We start from the raw sequence: 24,513 nt of genomic DNA, 5'->3' as shown, positions 1-24,513 counted from the left end.
ACAGGGGTAGTATCCAAAATATATAAAGAACTTATAAAACTCAATGCTCAAATAACAAATAATCCAATTAGAAATGGGCAGAAGACATGAACAGATATTTTTCCAAAGAAGACACACAGATGGCCAACAGACACATGAAAATATGCTTAATATCACTGACCATCAAGGAAATACACATCAAAGCTACAATACAGAACTACAATGACATGTCACCTCACACCTGTCAGAGTGGCTAAAATCAGCAACACAAGATACAACAGATGTTGGCGAGGATGTGGAGAAAGGGGAACACTCTTGCACTGTTGGGGGGAATGTAATTGGTGTAGCCACTCTGGAAAACAGAATGGAGGTTCCTCAAAAAGTTAAATATAGAACTACCCTAGTTCCAGCAGTTGCATTAGTAACTATTTATACAAAGAATACAAAAATACCAATTCAAATGGATACATGCACCCCAAAGTCTATAGAAGCATTATCTACAAGAGCCAAATTATACAAAGAGCCCAAGTATCCATTGACGGATGGATAAATGCATGGTATAGATACATGATGGAATATTACCCAGCCATAAAAAAGATTGAAATCTTGCCATTTGCAATGACATGGATGGAGCTACAGAGTATTATGCTATGGCTACAGAGTATTATGCTATGGGAAATAAGTCACTCAGAGAAAGACAAATACCATATGATTTCACTCATATGTGGAAGTTAAGAACAAAAAAAAATGAGCAAAGGAAAAAAAAAAAAGAGAGAGAGGCAAACCAAGAAACAGATTCTTAGCTATATTGAACAAACTGATGGTTACCAGAGAGAGAGGAGGTCAGTGCGGGGAGGGAGGGATGGGTTAGATAGGTGATGAGGATTAACGAGTACACTTGTGATGAGCACTGGGTATTGTATGGAAGGGTTGAATCACAATATTGTACACCTGAAACTAATACACTATATGTTAACTAACTAGAATTTAAGTAAAAACTTAGGGGTGCCTGGCTGGCTCAGTTGGTAGAGCTTATGAGTCTTGATCTCTGGTTGTGTATTCAAGCCCCAAGTGTGGCATGGAGTTTACTTAAAATTTAAAAAAAGAAAAAGAAAATACACAAAATCTTTAAAAAATACATTTAAAAAGGATATAAAAATTAATTATTATTAAATAAAAAATTTTTTTAAATTAATAAAATATCTCTAAGCCCTTAAATGTTACTTTTATTCTGTTACTCTCTTGTTAAAACATACCAAATACGTACTCTGTCTACCTTTCAAGGCTTTTGTAATCTTCCATTTTCCCAGCTCAGCATAGTTTTAATAATTTCTAACAGAATCCTCTACTGCAGAAATTTAGAATAGATGCCTCATGGCCCCCATAAATAAACCCTATTCATCCTGAGTATATCCTTTCAGTGTTGCTGTTCTCTCTATGGAACTCTTTCACCCCACTTCTGCTGATCTAAATGATCTTACTCTTTTAAGATTGCTCTCTCCCAGAAAAATATCTCCCAAAACTCCAGCTTTTAGTACCTTTCTACTCTTATTATAATTACAGTTTATACTACAGAATACAGACTACATTATACTCTCTATAGTGTTGCTATGGTGCTCATAGACATTAGTACTCTCTTCTTGACCAGATGGTAAATTTATTACAATTTATATTGAAGGGTGGCAAAATCTGCCACCCCAAAATATGCCACTTTGGATTAAGAATTATTTTGAGCTAAAGACACTTGAAAAACAGCAAATACAAAAAGAGTACTCTGACTTCCCCTTTTTTTCCTGAAAGCAGGAGATAAAACTCCCATGTGAAAGATGGCTTCCCCATATCAGGAGGAAAGAAACATTCTTATCACCAGAGACAGGGAGTGGAGGCTGAGAGGCATCTGTGCAAACAGACCTCATAAAAATAACTCATCTTCCTTTAACCTCCCCATATATTTTAGTTATGTTTCCACACTGCCTCTCTTTGTTCAACGTATAAAAGCATTTAGGTTTTGCCATTTCTTTCAGACATCATTTCCTTATGAGGTCTCCCATGTTACATAAAACTTCTATTGAAACAATCCCATTTACAATTGCACCAAAAGGAATAAAATACCTAGAAATAAGTTAAACCAAGGAGATGAAAGATCTATACTCTGAAAACTATAAGACACTGATAAAAGAAACTGAAAAAGATACAAATAGAAAAGCTATACCATGCTCATGGATTTGAAGAATAAATATCGTTAAAATGTCCATGCTACCTAAGGCAACCTACATATTCAAAGCAATCTCTATCAAAATACTAATATCATTTTCCACAGAACTGGAATAAATAATCCTAACATTTGTACAGAACCACAAAAGACCCCGCATTGCCAAAGTAATCTTGAGAAAGAAGAACAAAGCTGGAGGTATCACAATCCCAGATTTCAAGAAGTTCTACAAAGCTATAGTAGTCAAAATAGTATGGTACTGGCACAAAAACAGACACATAGAACAATGGAACAGAATAGAGAGCCCAGAAATAAACACACCTATACGGTCACTTAATCTATGACAAAAGAGGCAAGAATATACAACAGGGAAATGACGTCTTGTCAATAAATGGTGTTAGGAAAACTGGACAGCTACATGAAAAAAATGAAAATGGACCACATTCCTATACCATACACAAAAATAAACTCAAAATGGATTAAATACCTGAATGTGAAACCTTAAACCATAAAATTTCTAAATTATTATTTTTTTTTTCAACGTTTATTTATTTTTGGGACAGAGAGAGACAGAGCATGAACGGGCGAGGGGCAGAGAGAGAGGGAGACACAGAATCGGAAACAGGCTCCAGGCCCTGAGCCATCAGCCCAGAGCCCGACGCGGGGCTCGAACTCACGGACCGCGAGATCGTGACCTGGCTGAAGTCGGACGCTTAACCGACTGCGCCACCCAGGCGCCCCAAACCATAAAATTTCTAAAAAATAAAACATAGGCAGTAATCTCTTTTATTAGCAACACGTTTATGGATATGTCTCCTCAGGCAAGGGAAACAAAAGCAAAAATAAACTATTGGGACTACACCAAAATAAAAAGCTTTTGCACAGCAAAGGAAATTACCAACAAAACAAAAAGGAAACCTAGAGAATGGGAGAAGAGATGTGCAAATGATATATCTGGTAAGTGGTTAATATCCAAAATTTATAAAGAACTTACACTACTCAACATCAAAATAAATAACCTGATTTAAAAATAGGCAGAGGGCCTGAACAGACATTTCTCCAAAGACATACAGATGGCCAATAGACACATGAAATGATGCTCAACATCACTGATCATCAGGGGGGAAAAAAATCAAAACCACAATGAGATATCACCTCACACCAGTCAGAATGGCTAGTATCAAAGAGACAAGAATCGGGGCGCCTGGGTGGCTCAGTCGGTTGAGCGGCCGACTTCGGCTCAGGTCATGATCTCACGGTCCGTGAGTTTGAGCCCCGCGTCGGGCTCTGTGCTGACAGCTCAGAGCCTGGAGCCTGTTTCAGATTCTGTGTCTCCCTCTCTCTGACCCTCCCCCGTTCATGCTCTGTCTCCCTCTGTCTCAAAAATAAATAAACGTTAAAAAAAAAATTAAAAAAAAAAAAAAAAGAGACAAGAATCAACAAGTGTTGATGAGGATGTGGAGAAGCGGGAACCTTCATGCACTGTTGGTGGGAATGTAAATTGGTGTAGTCACTGTGGAAGACAGCATGGAGATTCCTCAAAACATTAATATTAGAAATACCATATGATCCAGTAATTCCACTGCTGGGTATCTGCCCCCAAAACTGACACAAATCCAAAAAGATATATGCACATCTCTATTTACTGCAGCAGTATTTACAATAGCCAAGATATGGAAGCAACCAACTGTGTTCATTGATATATGAATGGATAAAGAAGATGTGCAGGCTGTGTGTGTGTGTGTGTGTGTGTGTGTGTGTGTACATACATATGCATGTGTACATACACACACACATATATATACGTATATATATATTACTTAGCCATAAAATATTACTTAGCCATAAAAAAGAATGAGATCTTGCATTTGTGACAACATGGATGGACCTAGAGGGTATCATGCTAAGTGAAATAAATCAGACAGAGGAAGACAAATACCATATGATTTCACTTATACACGGAATCTAAAAAACAAAATAAAGAAACAAACCAACAGCCTCTTAAATACAGAGAGGTGGTTGTCAGAGGAGAGGTGGGTAGGGGGATGAATGAAGTAGATAATGGGAATTAAGAGGTATAAACTTTCAGTTATAAAATAAGTAAGCCACAGATATGAAAAGTATAGCTCAAAGAATACAGTCAATAATATTATAATAATGTTTTATTGTGACAGATGGTCACTACACTTATTGTGTTGAGCACTGAATATATGGAAGTATTCAATCAATATGTTGTACACCTGAAAATAATATAATATTGTATGTCAGTTATACTTCAATAACAATAAAAACAAATGTGTATACTTTCATTCATCCTGTTAATCTGCCTTATGTTAATTTAAGTCTAAGTCCCAGCTGTAAACTCTAAGAGGGTAGAGATGAAGTTTTATCTCCGCTACAATATTTTTTAAGTTTTACCCACAGCATCTGAGTGATTAACAGGAGCTTATTACTGGAATGAGTCCTAGGACATTATTTTAGCCTTTCTGGTAATCCAAGAACACTGTGCAATGATGACTATATCTGCTAAAATCAGGAATGTCTTTGTAAAGTCAAGACAATGAAATGTTTAAAGGTTCCTGAAGGCACATATCAACTTGTACCTTGGAAGAGTAACCAGAATGTAAAAAAAATAATACACGAGGGGCTCCTGGATGGCTCAGTCGGTTAAGCATCTGGCTCTTGATTTTGGCTCAGGTCATGATCTCATGGTTTGTGAGACTGAGCCCCGCACCAGGCTCTGCACTGACAGCATGGAGCCTGCTTGGGATTATCTCTCTCTCTCTCTCTCTCTCTCTCTCTCTCTCTCACCTCTCTGTCTGCCTGTCCCCAATGCTGGTGTACTCTCTCTCTCTCTCAAAGTAAATAAATAAACATTTAAAAATTATATATATAATACAAGATGCATTGGTAATGAATAAAAAAAAAAAAGAAAAACTAAAATGCTAACCTAGTTTGGAAAGGCAGGAAAGCTCCAATGGCATTAGTGACATTACTAAACTGCATACAGTTGAGCAATAGAACCATCTGGTGTTTTAAGCCGTAGTGGACACATTTGGTTTCTCAATCATTGCTATCAGTACGACCACGAGCCATCCTTATTCAAAGCTAAGGGAAGAACCTTCACCCTGACAATGGAATAGACTCGGTCTGCAGTTTATAGTTCCTGCTTCTGCACCAGTGCTCAGTAGGCTGACAAGGTGGGAAGATGACCGACCGGTTGTACTGTCCCAAAGCATGTGCCATCAGCTGGGCTAAAGAACATGGGGTGGAAAGCAAAAACTCTGAAACGTGAGAGCATATTATCAAAATATCAGACATAGTTATGGGCTGGGAAATTAAGCAATCATAAATGGCATGGTCAGGAGTATCATTCCCCGGCTTGGGAAGCCCCTGTAACACATCAGCCTCCTCAATCATGTAAGGGTGATAATTGTCAAATGTATCGCAATACACATAAAGACGAATAATAGCAAATTTTCACATAAGGTATCATTAATATAAACTTTAATGTAGTTACATTTAAATTTTTAATGAGAAACTTACCTTGCAGAACTTGACTTCTGCCTCTAAATGATGAATGTACTGAGACTGGTCATTGATGATCGGAACAAGATTGTGGATGGTAGGCACGTTGGCTTCCTCATCTTCTGACGCCCGCTAAGGCAAGAAACAAACAAAAACTAAGCATGTTTGGATTTAGCAGACTCAGGTAATACTGCCTCCATACTCAATTTAGTACTGATGTCATATAAACATCGAGGAGATCACAATGTGGCCAATAGTGTTCATTTCTCTATCCTATAAATTTCACATACATAAGATTCAAGGATACCAATATCATGTGTTAAAGATGGAAAGTGGAAGTGGTTACAAAAAGAGTGGCAAGTGGAAGAATGCTGGACTAGTCTAATTGGCTTGGGATAAACTGCCCATTCGAGCCATCTGGAAATGGGACGTCCCATTCAGTAATGCTGAGATAAAAGGACAACTCCCCTCAAGAAACTGCCATGCAAGAGCACTGCTGCCTAAAACTGAACAGTTGCCAGAAGAAGGGATTCTTCAGACAAGCATTTGCCGCCAGGTGGGTCAATGAGGTAAAATTCTACAAAGGAGTACATTAGCCAAACGTGGTTTCTGAGTTTTGACTCAAGGCAATTGGAGACCCTGCTGGTCTGTGGCACAGAGCCTCCAAGACTAGAGTGCTAAAGCAGACACTGGAGAAAACTCAAGAGTTCCCTTGCACCGGGAGTCCAGGGAAGAGACTTCCTGCGTACTCCTGCAGCATTCCTGAATTGACTTTAATATCATATATATCCTACTTTCTCCTCGAATGATTGTAGAATGGTTTCTAGAATCATTTATCATTTCATGACATTTTGTAAAGAAAAGAAGAAGTCAGGAAGGGAAAATGAGTGTCAACCAGATAGATGAACCCAGAGAAAGCTTGAGATCAGACATCCAGTCACTATTTCTCAGTCTGGTAGAAATTCCTGACGACAACAAAGTACCAGCTCTCACAGCAGAATAATTAAGTAGAGTTTTGCTTCTTGGAACATTTAAGAAATTTAAAAATCAAAATAACTTTAATTAAATGGATGATCTGTTGCGAATAGAAAGCAATTCATTATAATAAAGTTATATTAATAGAAATGGGTCCAGAATATGGCAAATAAGAATTGAATATCACTCTGGGCACATAAAGGACAGTCTGTAAAAACAAAACAAAACAAACAAACAAAAAAAAAACACAAGCTAATACTCTGTAGAAAATAAAATCACCTGTATATATTTTGAAGGATTTATTATAGTCTGGATATCCACATTTCAAAAAGCCATAAAATCCTTCTCAACCGTGTCTCGATTTCACTGTCCATACAGCCCCTTATTTCCAGTATGGCATACGGGCTATGAAAGTGGCATACGGGCTATAGGCATCTAGGGGCACCTGGGGGGCTCAGTCGGTTAAACGTCCAACTCTTGATTCCGGCCCAGATCATGATCTCACGGTTTCGTGAGTTTGAGCCCCTCACTGGGCTCTGCGCTGACCATGCAGAGCCTAGCTGGGATTCTCCCTCTTTCTCTGTCCCTACCCCCGCTCGCACTCTCTCTGCCTCTCTCCAAATAAATAAATAAACTTCACAAATAACAGTGGATCTAAACCTTCAAAAGCTGCTTATTATTACTGTGGCTTGTAATCGTTCCACGTGGGCTGTATACATTCCGAACGCGAGCTGCATCCTTCCACGTGGCTCCATGTACACAGACCTGTGCATCTGAAACGTACATGCTGCACGTACTGCTCTGATGATACTCTTGATGAGGCTCCTCCCACTCTCCAGGTTCAATCCTGCTGCTGCTTTGTAGCTTTAAAATGCTAATCAGCGTGTCTGAGCATTCAACAGATACAGCAACTTCATCTACGAGACTTGAAAGTACTCCACCCTGTCTACTGAAGAGCATTCTAGAAGCTAGGTGGCAACAGTAATACATTTACTTAATGGTGAAATGCTGTATTAAGATTATAATTGAGAGCCGTAAATATTGAATAGGCATATGTAGTACATTTCTCCAGAGTGGGAATTAAGCAGGAAGGTATGTGTCAGGCTGGAATGAAGTGTTAATATAGGGGTACGGTTATGACATTTCGGCTGTGAGTAGAGAAAGTGACGTGTCTCCATGGTTTCTAGCAAATAGCCTTGGTATCTAACTGTCACACACACTGAAAATGCAAGGTAGTTATTGCTACTATGACATGGTCTATTTGTGTCACACTTCACAGGTTCATAAAGAATTTTAAGTATATATACTCTTACCTTATTGTTACAGAAACCCTGGGAGACACAATATCCTTCTAGAAAGTACACAGTAGGCCTTAGATACACCTAAAGGCTAGACTGTTATTTTGGCCATTTAAATCTGGCCAAATCCTCTCCCTCCCTCACATCTATCCCAGGCTTTAGCTTATCATACTGCCTCAATCAGGAATAATTCACTCTGCTAAAGCAATAGCAATAAAAAACTTCAAACAAAAATAGAATATAGCTTCTCATTTTGTGCAATTTTATAACCATGTATTTTAATGCATGAATTAAAAATGCAGAATAAGGGGCGCCTGGGTGGCGCAGTCGGTTAAGCGTCCGACTTCAGCCAGGTCACGATCTCGCGGTCCGTGAGTTCGAGCCCCGCGTCGGGCCCTGGGCTGATGGCTCAGAGCCTGGAGCCTGTTTCCGATTCTGTGTCTCCCTCTCTCTCTGCCCCTCCCCTGTTCATGCTCTGTCTCTCTCTGTCCCAAAAAAAATAAATAAACGTTGAAAAAAAAAATAAAAATGCAGAATAAGATTACATACTTTGGCTTTGACATTCAAAATAGACAAATATTACAAAGGACAGCTAGATATATAATTAAGTAAATTCTAAAAATGATAGGATATCAATAGGAGCCTGTAAAAAAAAAAAGGCAATTCTTTTCCATATATTGTTCCTTTTTTTATATTTGCTAACAGTTGCAAAGTAAATTTTCCAAACTGTTTCCTCACTTACATCTTTCAAGCACACAATAGATTTAAAACTCAGGATTCCCTCTGCCTCTTCTTCAGCCAAAATAATCAGAGGAAAGATAATTCCTTTCAATGCTTTACATTATTAGAATGTCTTGCTCAGAATCTATCGACAAAATGTACTACTGAAACGACATTGTGGAGTTAAAACACAGAGACAATGCTCCTGTCAGGTTGCAGATGTTGATACTTACCAGAGGGGACACTTTTCGCCTTCTTGATGGAGACACCTCACTTTCCTTAGTTGCTTGTTGGCGCAACAAAGCTTTGAGCTGATTAACTGGAGAGCAAACACAATGGTTTCATCAGCCTTACTGCAGGGGCTTATCATCACCCATCCATGCTTCCATCCACGTAACAAATATTGTTTAAACATGTTATAGGCATCAAGAACTGTGCCATGGACTGGGGATCCTAAGGCAAACATGAGAAAATCTCTACCACTTAAGAGCTAAGAATCCACCGAGCAAGAGAGATCCACTGACAGATACAAGACCACATAGTAAGTTCACATGTAGAGCAGCAGCTACACGTAGTGCTGTAAGAAGAGGAAGCGCCTAATCATGCCTGTTTTTTTTTTTTTAATTTGTTTTTATGTTTATCCTTTTTTGAAGGACAGAGAGAGACAGAGCACAAGCAGGGGTGGGGCGGAGAGAGAGGGGGACACAGAATCTGAAGCAGGCTCCAGGCTCTGAGCTGTCAATACAGAGCCCGACCTGGGGCTCGAACCCACAAACCACGAGATCATGACCTGAACCGAAGCCGGACACTCAACTGACTGAGCCACCCCGGCGCCCCAATCATGCCTGTTTTTATGGAGGAGCTAACACTGTGAAGGATGAACAGAAGATTACCAAGCAGAAAAGGGTCCGAAAAATCCCACTTGGAGGGCGTGGCATATGCAAGAGCATAGAAGCAGGGCCAGTAGGTTGGTATGCACTAGAACATGCCTTGCAAGATGGGTGGCTGGGAGGACAGAAAAATGAGGCTGAAGAGGTATCTTGGGGCCTCTTAAGAAAATATTGCTAAGACACACAAAGGAATTGGGACTTCAGCCTATAGGCATCACGAAGTCAAAGGAAAAATATTAAGGAGCGCCTGCATGGCTCAGTCAGTTAAGCGTCTGACTTCGGCTCAGGGCACGATCTCACAGTTTGTGGGTTTGAGCCCTGCATCAGGCTCAGTGCTGACAGCTCAGAGCCTGGATCCTACTTCGGATTCTGTGTCTCCCTCTCTCTCTGCCCCTCCCCCACTGGCACTCTGCCTCAAAAATAAACAAACATTAACAAAATATTAAGCAAGAGGATTATAGTAGTTGGTTTGTGTCTGAGGAAGAAAAGCCTAGCAGTAGAGCAGAGGGTGGACTGGAGTTCTTACTGTACGGGATGTAGAATATTCTCTGTGTGTCATTCAGACCAGGGCTGTTATCCATCCACACTCACCGGCATGGCTGTGTCGCAGTTCATGCCAGGCAGTCCCAGCGTCCTCATTTTCCTCATTTTCCTCATTTTCCACACTGGGACCCGCAGCATCTTCTCCAACGGTGACATCACCTTCTCTCAGGGCACATTTCAGTTGGTGAATGCTTCTATTTGCACGTTCTGCAACAACAGCCAGGTGAGAATCAGGGCCTGGGAAGTCTGCATGCCACCATGCACACTTACCCAAAAAGATGGTTTCTAAAGAAGCAATTGTTTGTCGTACTTCATGGAAAAAAAGCAGAGTTTTGTTTCTAGCCTGCTGAAGACAGTGCTAGAGGAAGACAGAGATGAAGTTCATGGGTCAGAGGTTAGACCTGATGATCTCTAAGGTCCCTGACATCTCGGTGGTGGATATTCACTAAGTATAGCTCTATCGCCAAAGAGGATAATGGGAGATAGCTCTTCCCCACCCTCCAAGCACTAACCCCACCCCAGAAAGTGCTCCCCCCTCCCCTCCTGGAGACACTGGGGTGGGTGGGCAGAACCGGCAAGAGGGACTCCACACCAAGTTCCTGCCCAGGGAAGCCCAGTTGCCCTGTGAGCCAGATGTCCCTCCCCAAACAGGAGACAGTTGACTACCCGGCCGCATTTTGGTCAAGACTGAAATAGGTGATGTGCTCATAGTACCAGCCTCTGCAGTACAGTCCTTCTTCTGCCCTGCTTGCTGACCACATACTTGCAGAAAGTCTCGCTTAGTGAACCTCAACACCCCTAGAATTGGAGCTTCAGCTCATTAGCACATACTTAACATTACAGTCTGAAACAAAGTATCTGAAGGCATATTACTGTAGTAGTTCATCTCTACAAATAGCCTCCCACAAATCTAGCCTCATGCCCTTGCCCCCTCCAGGCTGTAACAGAGTAAGTCAGTGACCTGCACTTGGCCAATGGAATTCAGAAGTTACACAAGGCCAGACCAGGCTTCATTTCTGAAATGTCTGGTAGCTTCTGTTTCCTCCCACTTGGAATCCGTAAGCCACTAAGTAGGAAGTCTGCCTGATAGAGAGATTGTGGAGAGGCCATGTGGAAAGGAGAGGCTCTGAGACTATACAAGGGAAGGAGAGGAGCCCGGCCCCCCTGACCCCAGCAGGGCCTCTAGATGACTCCAGCCCCAGAGGTCATGTAACTGCAATGGCACAAAAGAGACCAGAAGAAATGCCCAGCTGAGTCCAGTCAACTCACAAATCCGAGAGATACCCAAATGCCTCCAGTTGTTGCTGCCGACCATCAGGCCTTACAGTGGTTTGCTACTCAGCAACAGGTAACTAAAGTAATTAGGCAGTGAAATACCTACCCGAAAGCATTCTCAGCAAAGGATCCAAGACTTACATTGAAAACAGACCTATACTGGGGTGCCTGGGTGGCTCAGTTGGTTAGGCGTCCAACTTCAGCTCAGGTCATGATCTCACAGTTTGTGGGTTTGAGCCCCACATCAGGTTCTGTACTGTCAGCACAGAGCCTGGAGCCTGCTTTGGATTCTGGGTCTCCCTCTCTCTCTGCCCCTCCCCCTCTCGCTCACACACGCGCTGTCTCAAAAATAAACATTAAAAAATTTTTTTTCAAAGACCTATATTAATGACACTAGTGATGGCATTAATAATAATCCTACCCTACTTTATGGATATTTTTACAGTAGAACAACTGGAGAACCAGGCAATCGATTGGCAATTTCACTAATTAAGGTCCATGTGCTTTCTCCATTTAAACTTGTTGTTTCTGCTAATCTCTTATGATTCAATTCACTGGTTCCAATCTAGAAACCTTTAACTGTAACAAAAAGTGTTCCTTGTACGTTAGAGCTGAGACCCCGATTTCTGTCACCATTTTCATATTCTGACATTTGTATTTGAAAATTATTTTTTAATTCACTCATTGATTTACCAAACATCTACATATATCTAATATGAAAATTTATGTTAGAAAAAGATGGATTCCCATGCAAATTCACCTACATCTATTATCTATTTCAGATAGATTGCATCTAAACAATCCTCAAGGTCTTCGGAGGAGAGGAGCACCTTGGTGGCTCAGTCAGTTAAGCATCCGACTCTTGATTTCAGCTCAGGTTCTCCCAGTTTGTGAGAACGGAGTGTGCTTGGGATTCTCTCTCTCCCTCTCTCTGCCCCTCCCCTACTCATGGTCTCTGGTGCATACTCTCAAAAATAAATAAATAAACTTAAAAAACTTAACTACATTGAAAAAAAAAAAAACAGATCCTTAGAGGAGATGGTACGTTCCCTAAGAAGGAGCAACTCATAACAGTGATGGTCAATGACATTCTTACTCTTCTGATGTAGGCTCTTCTTTGACAACTTAGATCTGTTTCTTCTTGTGGCCTCAGCAGAAAAGCTCCTAATCTTTGCCACCTATATGTGAACTCTAAGAGAGCAACAAAACAACTATCTTTTCATTACCAGCCATGGATGAAAATATATTTACAAACATATTCTGCAGGACCTTGAAAAACAGATTTTATTTTCTCCAAGCTCATTGATTTCAAAGTTTAGAACAGAAAAAGAGGAAAAAAAATACACTCTGTGTTACAAAATAGCTAATATAGGTTCTTCTCTTAGAGGAACTCATTTTATTTCTTGATTAAACTAAAGAAAACAGGTCTTTCAGGTCAGGGTTCAACAATGAAATTTTATTATTAACTACACAAGAGACTCACTGCATTTATCTCTACGTTTCTCTCCACACACCAATCCTATTTCTGCACAGACCTTTCTGTGACAGGCCATCGGTGCTAAATACTAACTGAGCCTGGCTTCCTCTTACTCATCATGAGTTTAAGAAAAGCCTAGATAAGACACATTACTAGTTTTAGCAAAATAAGAAGTAGCAATAGTTTTCCCATAACTTCGGATTTTCTAAAGAGACTTGTTAATGGAAACGGAAAACCAAAGTGTTACTTGATAAGAAATTTAGTTCATAGAGCTTTAGATTTACACATGGAATCTATGAATAAAGTACTTATCTTTACTGCATCCATTAGAAAGGAAACAGAGTCTGACTAACACTAAAAGTGTGCTCTGTCGGGGGCATGTGGGTGGCTCAGTCAGTTAAGCATTCAACTCCTGATTGCGGCTCAGGTAATGATCCCAGGGTCATGGGATTGAGCCTCACGTCAGGCTCTGTGCTGAGCGTGGAGCCTGCTTAAGATTCTTCCTCCCTTTCTCTCTGCCCCTCCCCGACCCCTCAAAGAAAAGTGTGCTCTGTGGAGCTAAGAAATGATTTCACTTCTATGATAAAGAATAATTATTTATTTATACATAATATGACTAAAAACTAATAAGCTACATTAGGAAAAAGAAAGGAAATCTGGAACAATTTTGCAGTTGAAACTCTATACGTAGAGTTCTTGTAATCAGATTACAAGGGCAGCAGAGTTTCATGAGCTCTTTTAATCCCTTTCCCAATTTTCTTCTTTAATCTTTTAGAATTTATAATATTCAAAGACTACATGTTAAAATTATGCTATGAAAATAGTTATTAGTGAAATAGTGAGATACTGAAACCAATAACTATCCTGAAGAAAAGTGATATCCAAAACACGGTTTGGGTTTTTTTTGTGGTTTTTTTTGTGTTTTTTTTTTTTTTGTGTGTTTGTTTGTTTGTTTTGCAATTACTGACTTCAATTATTAGGATCAGAGAGGAAGAGAAAGAATTAGCAAGAACTGCATCCTAAAACTAAAACTAAGGAGGTGACAGTTTTAAGTCATTTCAATACTACATTTCAAAACATGTAAAATGCTCTTCAATATATACACAGCAATGATAATTATACAGTGTAACAGACAAACCGAGTCAGTCCTGAGGACGAATAATGCTTAGAGGACTTAAAACAAATGAAACCCTATTGCTTTTCCGCTGGAACCACTGTAACTGAAGGCCCCAGAATCCTTACAAGGAACACTACTCCCCACATGCAGTTATCTGCTACCCACCACATTAGACAGGAGGCGCCAGTTATCACTTCCTGTCCCATTACTATTGGGCACAACTTTATCTATCTATAACCGAGAGACAGAAAGAATACTCCCTTCCTCTTCTCTCCAGAGAGGACAGGAAGAGTATTTCACACTGCATCCTGATTTCAACGCACCAGCCATGCGTTGAAAATAAACTTAATTATGAAGACAAACACAAACAGGACCTCTGAGTCCTACAGAGTCACGTGAACATAAAGGTAAGTAAATAGTATTTCTGGGGGTGCACTGTCCAAACATCAATCTGTACAAAGAGACCCGAAAGTGAATGAACTGCTGACTGTTGGCCAATTTCAGTCTGTCTTCATCATTCTAGTAATCCAGTTCCCTCCCAGCTCACCATCAGGTCTCTCTTCACCAAGGTGTCTTCACCAAGACAAAGGAGTCCCAGGCTAGGAAGGATCATCACTTGTAGACCCACCATGAATTATTAATGTCTGCCTTATCCATCTGCACAGGGAGATGTGAACAAGAAGTACTCCAGTGACAGGGAGGGGGGACCGCACCCTGAGTAGTGCCCAGCTGTCTCTCGGAAACCATGCAACAGACCAGAGCTCCCTGGGACTTGAGATGCACTGCACTCCTCTAAACAAGCTCAGACCAGGGCAGACAAGCAGAAAAACGAAACCACAGCGAGATAAGAGATACATCTGTCTGTCTTGACCTCAGCTGGTTCAGAAGATTGTGGTCACTGTTCACCTGGGGACTGACAGGTAGGGCAACCAAGATAAGAACAGCATAATCCGAAGTCAGGCAGAGCCAGATCTGGAAATGGCAATTATGATAGTGAAAGGGATTAAAAGAAGTACCCAGAAACTACAAGATCGGAAAGAAAATACTGTCATAAAAGACTCTAATAGCTGAAAAATGTGAAGTGGTTGGCACCGGGAGTGAAAGATAATCTGAATAAGAATGTCAGCATCTTAAGAAAGCAGTGTCTGGAAGATCATGAAGGATGTGTGGATGTTGGCAAATCAAGGAGACTGGCTATCTACATAATGGGGGGATATGCCAGGTATGATTTGGGGCACCACCTGGGAGGATTTACGCACCCATCACTTTCCACTGATAAGGAAGTCATCCTAGCCAGACTGGCAGATTGCACAACCGATACAACCTGTATCCTTGATGGTAATTACTCTCAAGAATGACTCTTGGGGCGCCTGGGTGGCTCAGTCGGTTAAGCCGCCGACTTCGGCTCAGGTCACGATCTCACGGTCCGTGAGTTCGAGCCCCACGTCGGGCTCTGTGCTGACAGCTCAGAGCCTGGAGCCTGTTTCAGATTCTGTGTCTCCCTCTCTCTCTGCCCCTCCCCTGTTCATGCTCTGTCTCTCTCGGTCTCAAAAAAATAAATAAACGTTAAAAAAAAAAAAAGAATGACTCTTGGGCGCCTGGGTGGCTCAGTCGGTTGAGCATCCGACTTCAGCTCAGGTCACAATCTCACAGTTTGTGAGTTTGAGCCCCGCATCAGGCTCTGTGCAGACAGCTCAGAGCCTGGCACCTGCTTCGGATTCTGTGTCTCCCTCTCTCTCTATCCCTTCCCTACTCACTCCATCTCTCTCTCTCAAAAATAAATAAATGTTAAAAAATTAAAAAAAAAAAAAAAAGAATGATTCCCGAGGAACAAATGCTAAGAGCAAGGCCTTGCTACTTCTAGGTCACAGTATCTCAACCCGGCACTTCTGACGTCTGCACCTGATAACTCTCTGTTGTAAGGGCCTGTGTTGTGCATACTTAGCAGTCTCCCTGGCCTCTACCCACCAGCTGCCAGCCGAAATTAACCCCCAACCACCACCAGGTGTGACAACCAAAAATGTCTCCATCATTACCAAATGTCCCCTGGGTGGAAAAAATCACGCCTGGTTGAGAACCAGTGGTTTAGAGCAATAAAACAGGATAGCCACTGCTCAGTTCCGAGAAGAGACTTCCCACATTACGACATGGTAACTACAGTCACCTGTTAATGAAAAATGGGCAGGACAGTGAGCAATTCAGCCACAGTAGTGGTGGTGGACAGTGCACGACCCACAACCTATCACAGCCACGATGGGGCACCTCTGATCCAGGTGTCAGGAGAAAGCGTTATACCTACTACAACTGAGAACTTGAAATTCGTATTTTAGCTTCATATTGTTTCAAGACTTAACACATGAAGCAATAGTTACACCTCAGAGCCATTTTTCAGAGCCACCTTGGGTGATCATTCCTGTAAATATTCTAGTGGGCTTTGAAGAAGACCCTCCTCCCCATCAAGGTTGCTTTGGCAAGTACACAAGTACATTTCAAGCTACTTTCTCTACCTTTTGACCTTGACGGGACTATCACTAAATGAAAAGGTAGAAAACCTCAGCACACACTGCGGAAGTGATCAGAGCAGAAGTTTGTAAACATCCCAAGAGAAAATATAATTATTCTCAGTTTCTCAATAGTTTGAGAGTAACTTAATCTCTTTTTCTGACCAAGAGCATGTGAAAATGCCCGTACAATTTCATAACGCTCAGCACTGTTTTGGTTCTAGATAATTCCAGGGGTGACTCTTTACTTGTAAAACAGGTTTTTGCTGGCTTTTCTTTTTTGGCTGCTAAGTCCCGTCTTTTGCCTATTTTATCTCATCAGTAGTATGGATGAGATACTGGCTTTTGTTATTCTGGTAGAAGAAATGGTCATAAAAGTTAAAAGTATTAAGAAAAGCCATTAGAGCACATAAAACAAAAAAATGAATACATTTAATTTAAATTTTATCAGCCCCAAAAAGAAACTCAAATGTTTACAAATTTCATTTGCATTACCAATCCTTACTTAATAATAGCCAAACCATTCCATGCCTCTAATTTTGACAAGAGAGCTGTTTCAGTCTGCAGTGATACCAAAATAATTTTTCCATTCGTAATGAATTTTTCTGGGGCCTTTATTACATTGGTCTCAATGAGGCTGATAGTAAAGCAAACAAATAATCAAACACTAGCTGTGGAGAGAGAGAGAGAGAGCGTATATACAGCATACATGGCAAAGAATATAAAAATATTCAGAAAACAGTTAAGAAAAGCAAAAACAAAAAGAAGAAATATAAGTTTCATGAGTAAAGCTGAGAAAAGGAAGAACTTGACTTAAGTTCCACACATGTTAAGTTTGTGCAAGGTCCAGATGATATCACAGCTGGCTAATTCAGTGACCAAAGTATTGGCAAGTTAAGATTAACACAGGCCTTCTACAGATGTGAGCCCTTCCCTGGAAGGAAAAAAAAAATTATAGAATCTGTGGAGATGTGCCTATCATACATATAAGTAAAACATAGAATATCAACATTATCTTCAGTTTTCTCAAACTAGATCAATTTACAGAGAAAAGAATCACCCTCCCCCTCAAATTATGTATTTTCTTCCCATATTCAACTTCTCATGTTCTATGGGCCTAGTTCCACTCTAGCTCTCATTTTTATAAGAGAGACACATAACCTTTTATCGTGCGCATGGGGCCAATCAGTGTTGATGGAAGGGATGTTAGAAACCCAGGGGTCTGAGAGAAGTGCCTGGAGGAGGAACCGGCTCTCAGATGAGTTCTGCTTGGCCAGCACAGTGTGGAAGGGAGAAGAAAAGGAAAGAAATTCCAGTGTTTTTAGAAAAAAGCATAAGCTGCCCAATTTGGCCATAAGCCTCACCATTCCCTAGTGTCTTCCACAGAGGCCATCACACATTTTGTCACCTGCCACCTCGTCCAAATGTTTCACTTTACTGACGAGGAAACAAGAATCCAAGAACAGTTTACTGACTGCCTCAGGTGACACCGATAGTTATTGGCAAAACCATAGTAAGATTTCAGTGACCCGGCTCCTGCTTCCACATTCTCCTCTGACTCCACTATACTCTTACGCAAATTCAACCTAGAGCCCAGAATGCCAACATGTTGAAAGAAAATGAGGAACCAGTATCTAAAATGCTGGTTAATGGCTAAAATATGGAAAATGTTGTATTCTTGTCACAGTTCAAGTTTGTTCCATATTTCTTTATGCTCACCTAACCAAAGGTGGTCAGGACCTACGTGAATAGGTGAGTCATGAACGCAGTGCTGTTGACACAACTGTACCCACAGCTAACACTGCAGCAATGGACTAGACATCATTGTGTCATTAAGGCTGGGACACTGCTCTTCTAACAAGCTCTCTCCTTCTTTCTACTACCATAGCACTACATTCAGGGTACAGGACTGAAAACAGCCTGGATTCCCTGTTAAATTGGTTTTTCTGACCCTTTCTTGGCTACGTACTAGTTATTTTATATCTTTGTGGCCTTGTACAATGAGAGATTTCAATCAGATTTCAATGAGAGAAGAGCTATATGCTACTCTCCGCAGTTCCCAAGACAATCCTCAGTCCTTCTGTAGGTCTTGAATGCTAGCTGCCTATATTAACCACAAAGGGGATGAACACCTAGCCATACTGCCAGGTGACCTCCCAAGTCACTTTCACTTCTACATTAAGCTCTGTGATTCTCAGGGTATATGGGATATGTCCACTTTTCCCCACTCTGGAGACTTTCACATCACCTACTGTGAAGCAATCATATTACAGATCTGAGGGGCAATGAGGCCTTGTAGTTTTTCTGTCAGAATGCTTGCTTTGAAGGACAGTCACTAAATCTCTCTAACTTCTTGCAGTGGCGGCACAGACAGACAAGCCAAAGCCAGAGATCCCTTTAGAGAGGATAAAGAGGGGTCACATCTGGGAAGCCTAAGGAAAAGGATGAGGGGAGTGTGGAGTCTGCAAACAGGTTCCCTCCTTCCATGGCTGCTCTAAGATCACAGGTCAAGGACAGGCAAGAATCCCACTCAAGATTCATAAGAAAGAAAGCAGGTTGACTCTGCCTTTCAAATGACAACTTCAAATTCTTAATATACTATAATAGTCCCTAAAAATACATTTAAAGCAAAGAAATGAGGAAAAGCTATGAAAATGAGGGATTATCATAGAAAATTGTGAAAGCATTTTGCGTTTTTATATGGCTACTTCCTGGCTGAATATAATTGAATGGATATTAATAACGATTATATGTACAGTTATTTAGGAACCAGAGAAATAACATGTGAGGAAGGACCAAGAATGCTTAGCCTTTCTTTAAGCACAAACAAGGCAAAACATTTTGGGGACATAATAGCAGATAAACAAAGACAAACAAAGCAAGAAAACCAAAACAAAATAAGACAGAAGTACTTAAAATTACCTTTTATCTGATTGTATAGTAACAGAATTCTCAAGTTATTAAGCACAAACACTGAAAATAATGAAGTTCCATGTGTAAAATAATGCCACTATACTTTGTTTATTCAGAAGCACAAATTTTTATATGTGCGAAGCAAAGAACTTCTATATGTGTTTTAACTCAGGATTGGTTGTTTCCTTCCATGTGCTATAATTTTTTTAAAGTTTATTTATTTTGGGGGTGGGGGCAGAAAGAGACAGAGAGAGAGAATCCCAAGTAGGCACTGTGCTGTCAGCAGAGAGCTCAACACAGGGCTGTGAGATGATGACTTGAGCCAAAATCGAGAGTCGGATACTTAACTGTCTGAGACACCCAGGTGCCCCCATAAGCTGTTATATAAACCAAATAAACAAAAAAGTTAAAATGCTACTAAATAAATAATAAAATAAGTCATGAAAACCCAGGAAAATTTCAGGATCCATTTCCTGATTTGTTGTTAAAACCATCACTTAAAAAAAAACCTTTAACTTTTTTCTCTTCTTTATGTTTGCTTCTGATTATAAATGTTCTTTACTATCACACTACATTTATAATTTATCTCTAAATGTATCATCTTTGAATGAAAACTCCCCACTCTATATAATTACTGAAAGCAGTATTAGTTTGAAATTAACTTTATTGCATTAAAATGCCTAAAATTAAGCCCCCAATGCTTACATAAAGGTTGAAAATAAGGCAAGAGGAAGAGCAGCATTAGCAGAAACTTATAACAGAAAACAAATCGTTTTCACCAACCTCAAAAAATCACTCATTATCATTGTGCACAGTACTTTTCTTGCTTTCAAATGAGAAGTTAAAAGTAGTTATTTCTGTATCTAACAGCTCTTGAAATACCAGTAGGCTGATGAAAACATTCATCAAGACCAATTATTTTACTCATGCAGTTTGAGCATGAAGAATATTGACAGTTTGTAACATGTTGACAGATGGAAACAATACATAACAACCCTTACAAAATCTAGAGTTACTAGAAGGTAAACTTTCTAGTCTCTTCCAAAAATCTTCACTTTGCTGCAAGTCCCAATTATAAATAGCAGCTGACATTTAATGAGTGCTTATGTGCCAAGCAGTGATTTTTACCCTTATTCTCTGTCATAGTAATCTGTCATTATTTTATTTATTGTTTTTTCCTCCCACTAATCCAGAGGCTCCATGGGGACAGGGACCCTGTCTACTTCTTTATTGTATCCCCATCGCTAGTATGCCTTACACATAGCAGGCACTGAATTGTTAAATGACTCATTGTTCTAAACACTTTAACTTTTTAAAACTATTGGTCATGGCCTAGAGTGTTAAGAAAATGCAAAAGAATAAGTGGAATGTATTACATTTAGTAGAATATTCTTCAATGAAACTTTTACATGTATATGTCGTATCTGTGTAACAGTAAAAAAGAAAAAGGCTGAAAATCACTGCTTTATGTGGATTATTTCATTTGCTCCTCACAATAACCCTGTAGACAATACCATAACTTCTACTTTAAAATAACAGAACTGAGGTTTCCAGATGGCATATATGATGTCCATGATGATAGAGCTATCTACAAGGAAGAACATCATTTCTATAAAGACTCACTCACAGGGTACCATACTAAGAAAACCTGAATTAACTAAGCAAGGTTTCAGTAATAGTAATTGTGACATGATTAATAAAGGAAAAAAAAAAGGCTTTTAAGGGAGTCAGTCTTGACTGAATTTAATATCTGGCTTAGCCACTAACCAGTTATGTGGACTTTGGACGAACTTAATCTCTTTGCACCTAGATTTCCCCATGTGTAAAAGAGGGGTATTCATCAAGTTGTTAAGTTTTAAATGACTTGATGTATGTAAATAGTTTAGACCACTAAATAGAAACTGTTCTGATTAAAATAATTAGTATTTCCTTTTTCTTGGTCCGATAAATCACATTCAACCCATTGCACTACAGTTGGAACGTGTAAAAAATGTGAATAAGGAATTTACTGGATTAAAGAGCAAAGCATGGGAACTGGGCAAGTTTGGAATAGAGCCACCCAAGAGGTTCTGCTGGACTTGGGTGAGAAAGATGCTAAGTCAAGCTCAGGGAGTTGGTCCAGGTAACTATGGGAATCAAGGGAAACAACACTGCTTAACTGTAAAAACAAACACAAACGACTTCATCTTCCCTCAAGGATCACAGCAACATCCATCTTCCTCTGCATATTGGCTGGGGCCAATCCAAGGTGTCAGGAAATGCACCTGGGTCAGCTCCCGCCCAGTAGGGCCTGGTACCAAGGGGCTAGGGCGCAGAGGTTCGGCGCGACTCACCCCGGAGACTCCGTTGATACTGCCCTAGAATCTCCTCCAGGGTAGAGTTCTCCGGGGACTTCGCCATGCACAGACTCGGGGCCCAGAGATGGGAGTTACGTAGGGAAATGTCCGATGTCGCCCTTCGGGGAACCAGAGGCCTTGGCGCCGGAGTAGCACCCGCCAGCTTCCTGCCGCTGCTGTCACTGGGGAGCATGGAATCCCGGTCGGAGCTCGCTGGGGGCCCTTCCCACCCATTCGCCCTTATGGTTGATTTCGGGAGTTGTAGTCCGCAGACTGCGGGCCTGCAGTCACGAAGCTCCTAAAAGGCCCTTCCAACTGAACTACAATTCCCAGAGGTCATTGCGCCTCAAGGTTTGGCGGTTTGGCAGCCAGATCCGGTTGCCAAGAGACTGCCTGGAGGCTCCGCCCTTTTTCTGTAGCCCAGCCTGGCTCAGTCCTGCCTTTATCCCATCCTGCTGTTTGGACCACCCAATCGACAGAAAGCTCACTGAAGGTCTTGACTCTTCTAAATTTGCTGGCTTGCAGTTGGTCCTTGAAATTTCTCAAGGACACAAATAACAAGTTCTACACCCTTCAGCCGCGACATCTGCCAAAATGGCCAAATATAGTCTCAAGAAAAAGAAGCTTTATATCTTCGAAACAGCCTAGATTGTGAAAGCGGCTGACACTACAATTCCTAGCATGCCCCGCAACCCGACCTCCACTTGGAGTTGGCGCACTGCCCTCTGGGAACTGTAGTCCTTTATAGTTGCGGTCCCGGCCTTACACCAGGGTCCTCTTCATTGTTCAAGCTGGTTTTTTGGAGCACGCCTGCGCAGTAGGCAGCTGGAGAAGCCTTTGGGTGAGACCCTCCACACAGCCCCTTTTCATTGTCTGCGTTTGGCGCCTGCGCAGTAAGAGATCGTTGGGACGGCCGGAGGAGGGGATAGGGCCGGGCTCCTCGCCCTTTCCCCAGGCGCCTGCGCACTGGGCGGCCGCTCTCTGCCGTTACCGCTATGTGTGGGGCGTGTGTGGAATAACGTTATTGCCCAGCGGAGCTCAGGGCCGGGAACTCGACCGCAGCGGCAGCGACGACGACGACAGCGGCGACGACGACGACGGGGTGGGGGGAGGACGGCGTGCGAGAGACTCACGGGACGCGACGCGCCCCGCCTCCCCCGTCCGGTCCCTCTCTCAGCGGTGAGGGGTAAGTGATGCGCTCAGCGGCTCGGCTGAGGCGCTGCCGATGCCGCCGCCGCCGCTTCCCCACATCCTCCGGGGTTTGCAGCGGGGGCTCGGGGCGCGGCCCGCGGCGGCCGGGGTTGCTTCCCCGCGGCTCCGCACGGCGCCGCCACCCCCTCCCTTCCCCTCCCCTCCCCCACCCTGCCCCCAGCCCCACCCGCCGTCCCTCCGGGCCCGCGGCCGCCGCCTCTTCCCGAGGACGTCTTGAATCGTTTTCAGCCCTCTCTCGGCTTTGTGCAGCCCTCCCCCCTGCGCCGTAGCAGTTTGCTAGGGGTGCGGGCGGAGCATCGGAGGGAATGGCTGGCTGTGCTGCCGCCGGGGCAGGGATTTCCCCCCCCCCCCCCGATCCGAGCAGCTAACAGTGCCGGCCCTTTCTGTGAGGTTGGTCTGGCGATGTGGGGCGGTTTGGGGGAGGTCAGGCGAGGAGCCCTCCGGACGCGGCTGGAGGGCGTGGAAGACGTGGAGTCACGCACCCTGCCAGGCGACTGCACCCGCGCTGGCTCTGGCTCTGTAGTAAACCCGGGGGAGGAGAGAGTGGCTTCCTGTCGGCTTCATTGTCCTAAGATTCAAATGTGGGGTTTGGGTATGCTTCCCGTCATTTTATGCATAACACAGGGCGGGAAGACGTGGGATTTGTATCCTAAGTTATAAAAACTCTGGGGTTTTTTTTTTGGGGGGGGGATGGTGTTTCGCAGAGTTTTATTTATTTGAAGAATATAAGCCCCTGGAAGACAGGGACGGTGCCTGTCCAAGCATTGCCAAGGTGATAAATATAAAATTACCAGATGGCGAGGAAGAGTGGACGTAGAAAGGGCCTGACGACGAGGCTGTTGTGTAGCAGGGAAATGAACCAGCAGAATTGTTTTTTCGATGGGTGGGTAACGCATTCACGTTCCTAAGGGAATAGATGAGGCTTCATCTTTCCGTTTTGTTTTTTGAGCAGTCAAGACAAAAAATAGGCCTGCTACCTTTCTGTTCCTGATTTTGTTTATAAATACTTTTATTCCCTTAATGAAAATTCACTCGTTTGGGAAAAATGTAGTGAGGCAGATGATAGGTGATTGAAAATGCATCTTTTAAAATGATTTGATCTTAAGCTTTCAATGCTTACAACCGTTTGCTGGCGTTAAAACCAGGGGAAGAAAGAATGAAGCAGGATGGGGAGGAGCAGGTGGAGGAATAATGGGAGAGGAGAGACTTACATTGTGAGTACTCTATGTAAATCTTCAATGATACAACCCTAGCTGGACATGCTTCAGAAATTTAGTAATTCAGCTCTGGAAATACTACATTGCAAGGGACAAATAATTTTGTATTTTTCTGCCGTTATTTTTGAAAAACTAAAACCAGGGCTGTTTTTCATCCTTCGTAACTTCGTAGATACGGTAGAATTTTGATGTTTTAAAACTCAATCTAAGTGCACTTGACACAGAGGAGGACCCTAAAACTTGGGAAGTTCGCTGATTTGTCTGTCCAAACCTAACTGCTAATGAAAGGGCAGAGCCAAACCAAGATCTGTGCCTGCAGA

The 24,513-nt window shown here is 41.9% G+C and overlaps 2 protein-coding genes across 10 annotated transcripts in view; one reads left to right on the top strand and one right to left on the bottom strand.

Annotated features, from left to right (window-relative positions):
- The window catches only part of SDCCAG8 (SHH signaling and ciliogenesis regulator SDCCAG8), a 247,737-nt gene extending 225,687 nt beyond the window's left edge, over positions 1 to 22,050 (bottom strand). The window contains exons 1-4 of the mRNA XM_047077091.1: positions 21,762 to 22,050; positions 10,194 to 10,352; positions 8,946 to 9,031; positions 5,738 to 5,851 (exon numbers count right to left, since the gene is read on the bottom strand). Coding sequence (XP_046933047.1) covers positions 5,738 to 5,851; positions 8,946 to 9,031; positions 10,194 to 10,352; positions 21,762 to 21,957 — 555 coding nt within the window. The 5' untranslated portion in view covers positions 21,958 to 22,050. The remainder of the gene's footprint in view (positions 1 to 5,737; positions 5,852 to 8,945; positions 9,032 to 10,193; positions 10,353 to 21,761) is intronic.
- Positions 22,051 to 22,680: 630 nt separating this feature from the next.
- The window catches only part of CEP170 (centrosomal protein 170), a 125,742-nt gene continuing 123,909 nt past the window's right edge, over positions 22,681 to 24,513 (top strand). For 4 of the 9 annotated variants that reach the window (XM_047077088.1, XM_047077084.1, XM_047077085.1 and 1 more), the window contains exon 1: positions 22,684 to 22,950. The gene's annotated coding sequence lies outside the window, so the exon portion shown is untranslated. Of the gene's footprint in view, positions 22,951 to 24,513 lie in introns of all 9 variants that reach the window. The other 5 variants (XM_047077090.1, XM_047077086.1, XM_047077089.1 and 2 more) reach the window with 3 other exon arrangements.

This window comes from Lynx rufus, unplaced genomic scaffold, assembly GCF_022079265.1.
Source record: "Lynx rufus isolate CCGP_SWC_20201006 ecotype Redwood Valley unplaced genomic scaffold, mLynRuf1.p SCAF_15, whole genome shotgun sequence".
In the NCBI taxonomy this organism is placed as follows: Eukaryota; Metazoa; Chordata; class Mammalia; order Carnivora; family Felidae; genus Lynx; species Lynx rufus.
This window is presented reverse-complemented; position numbering and strand designations above follow the sequence as displayed.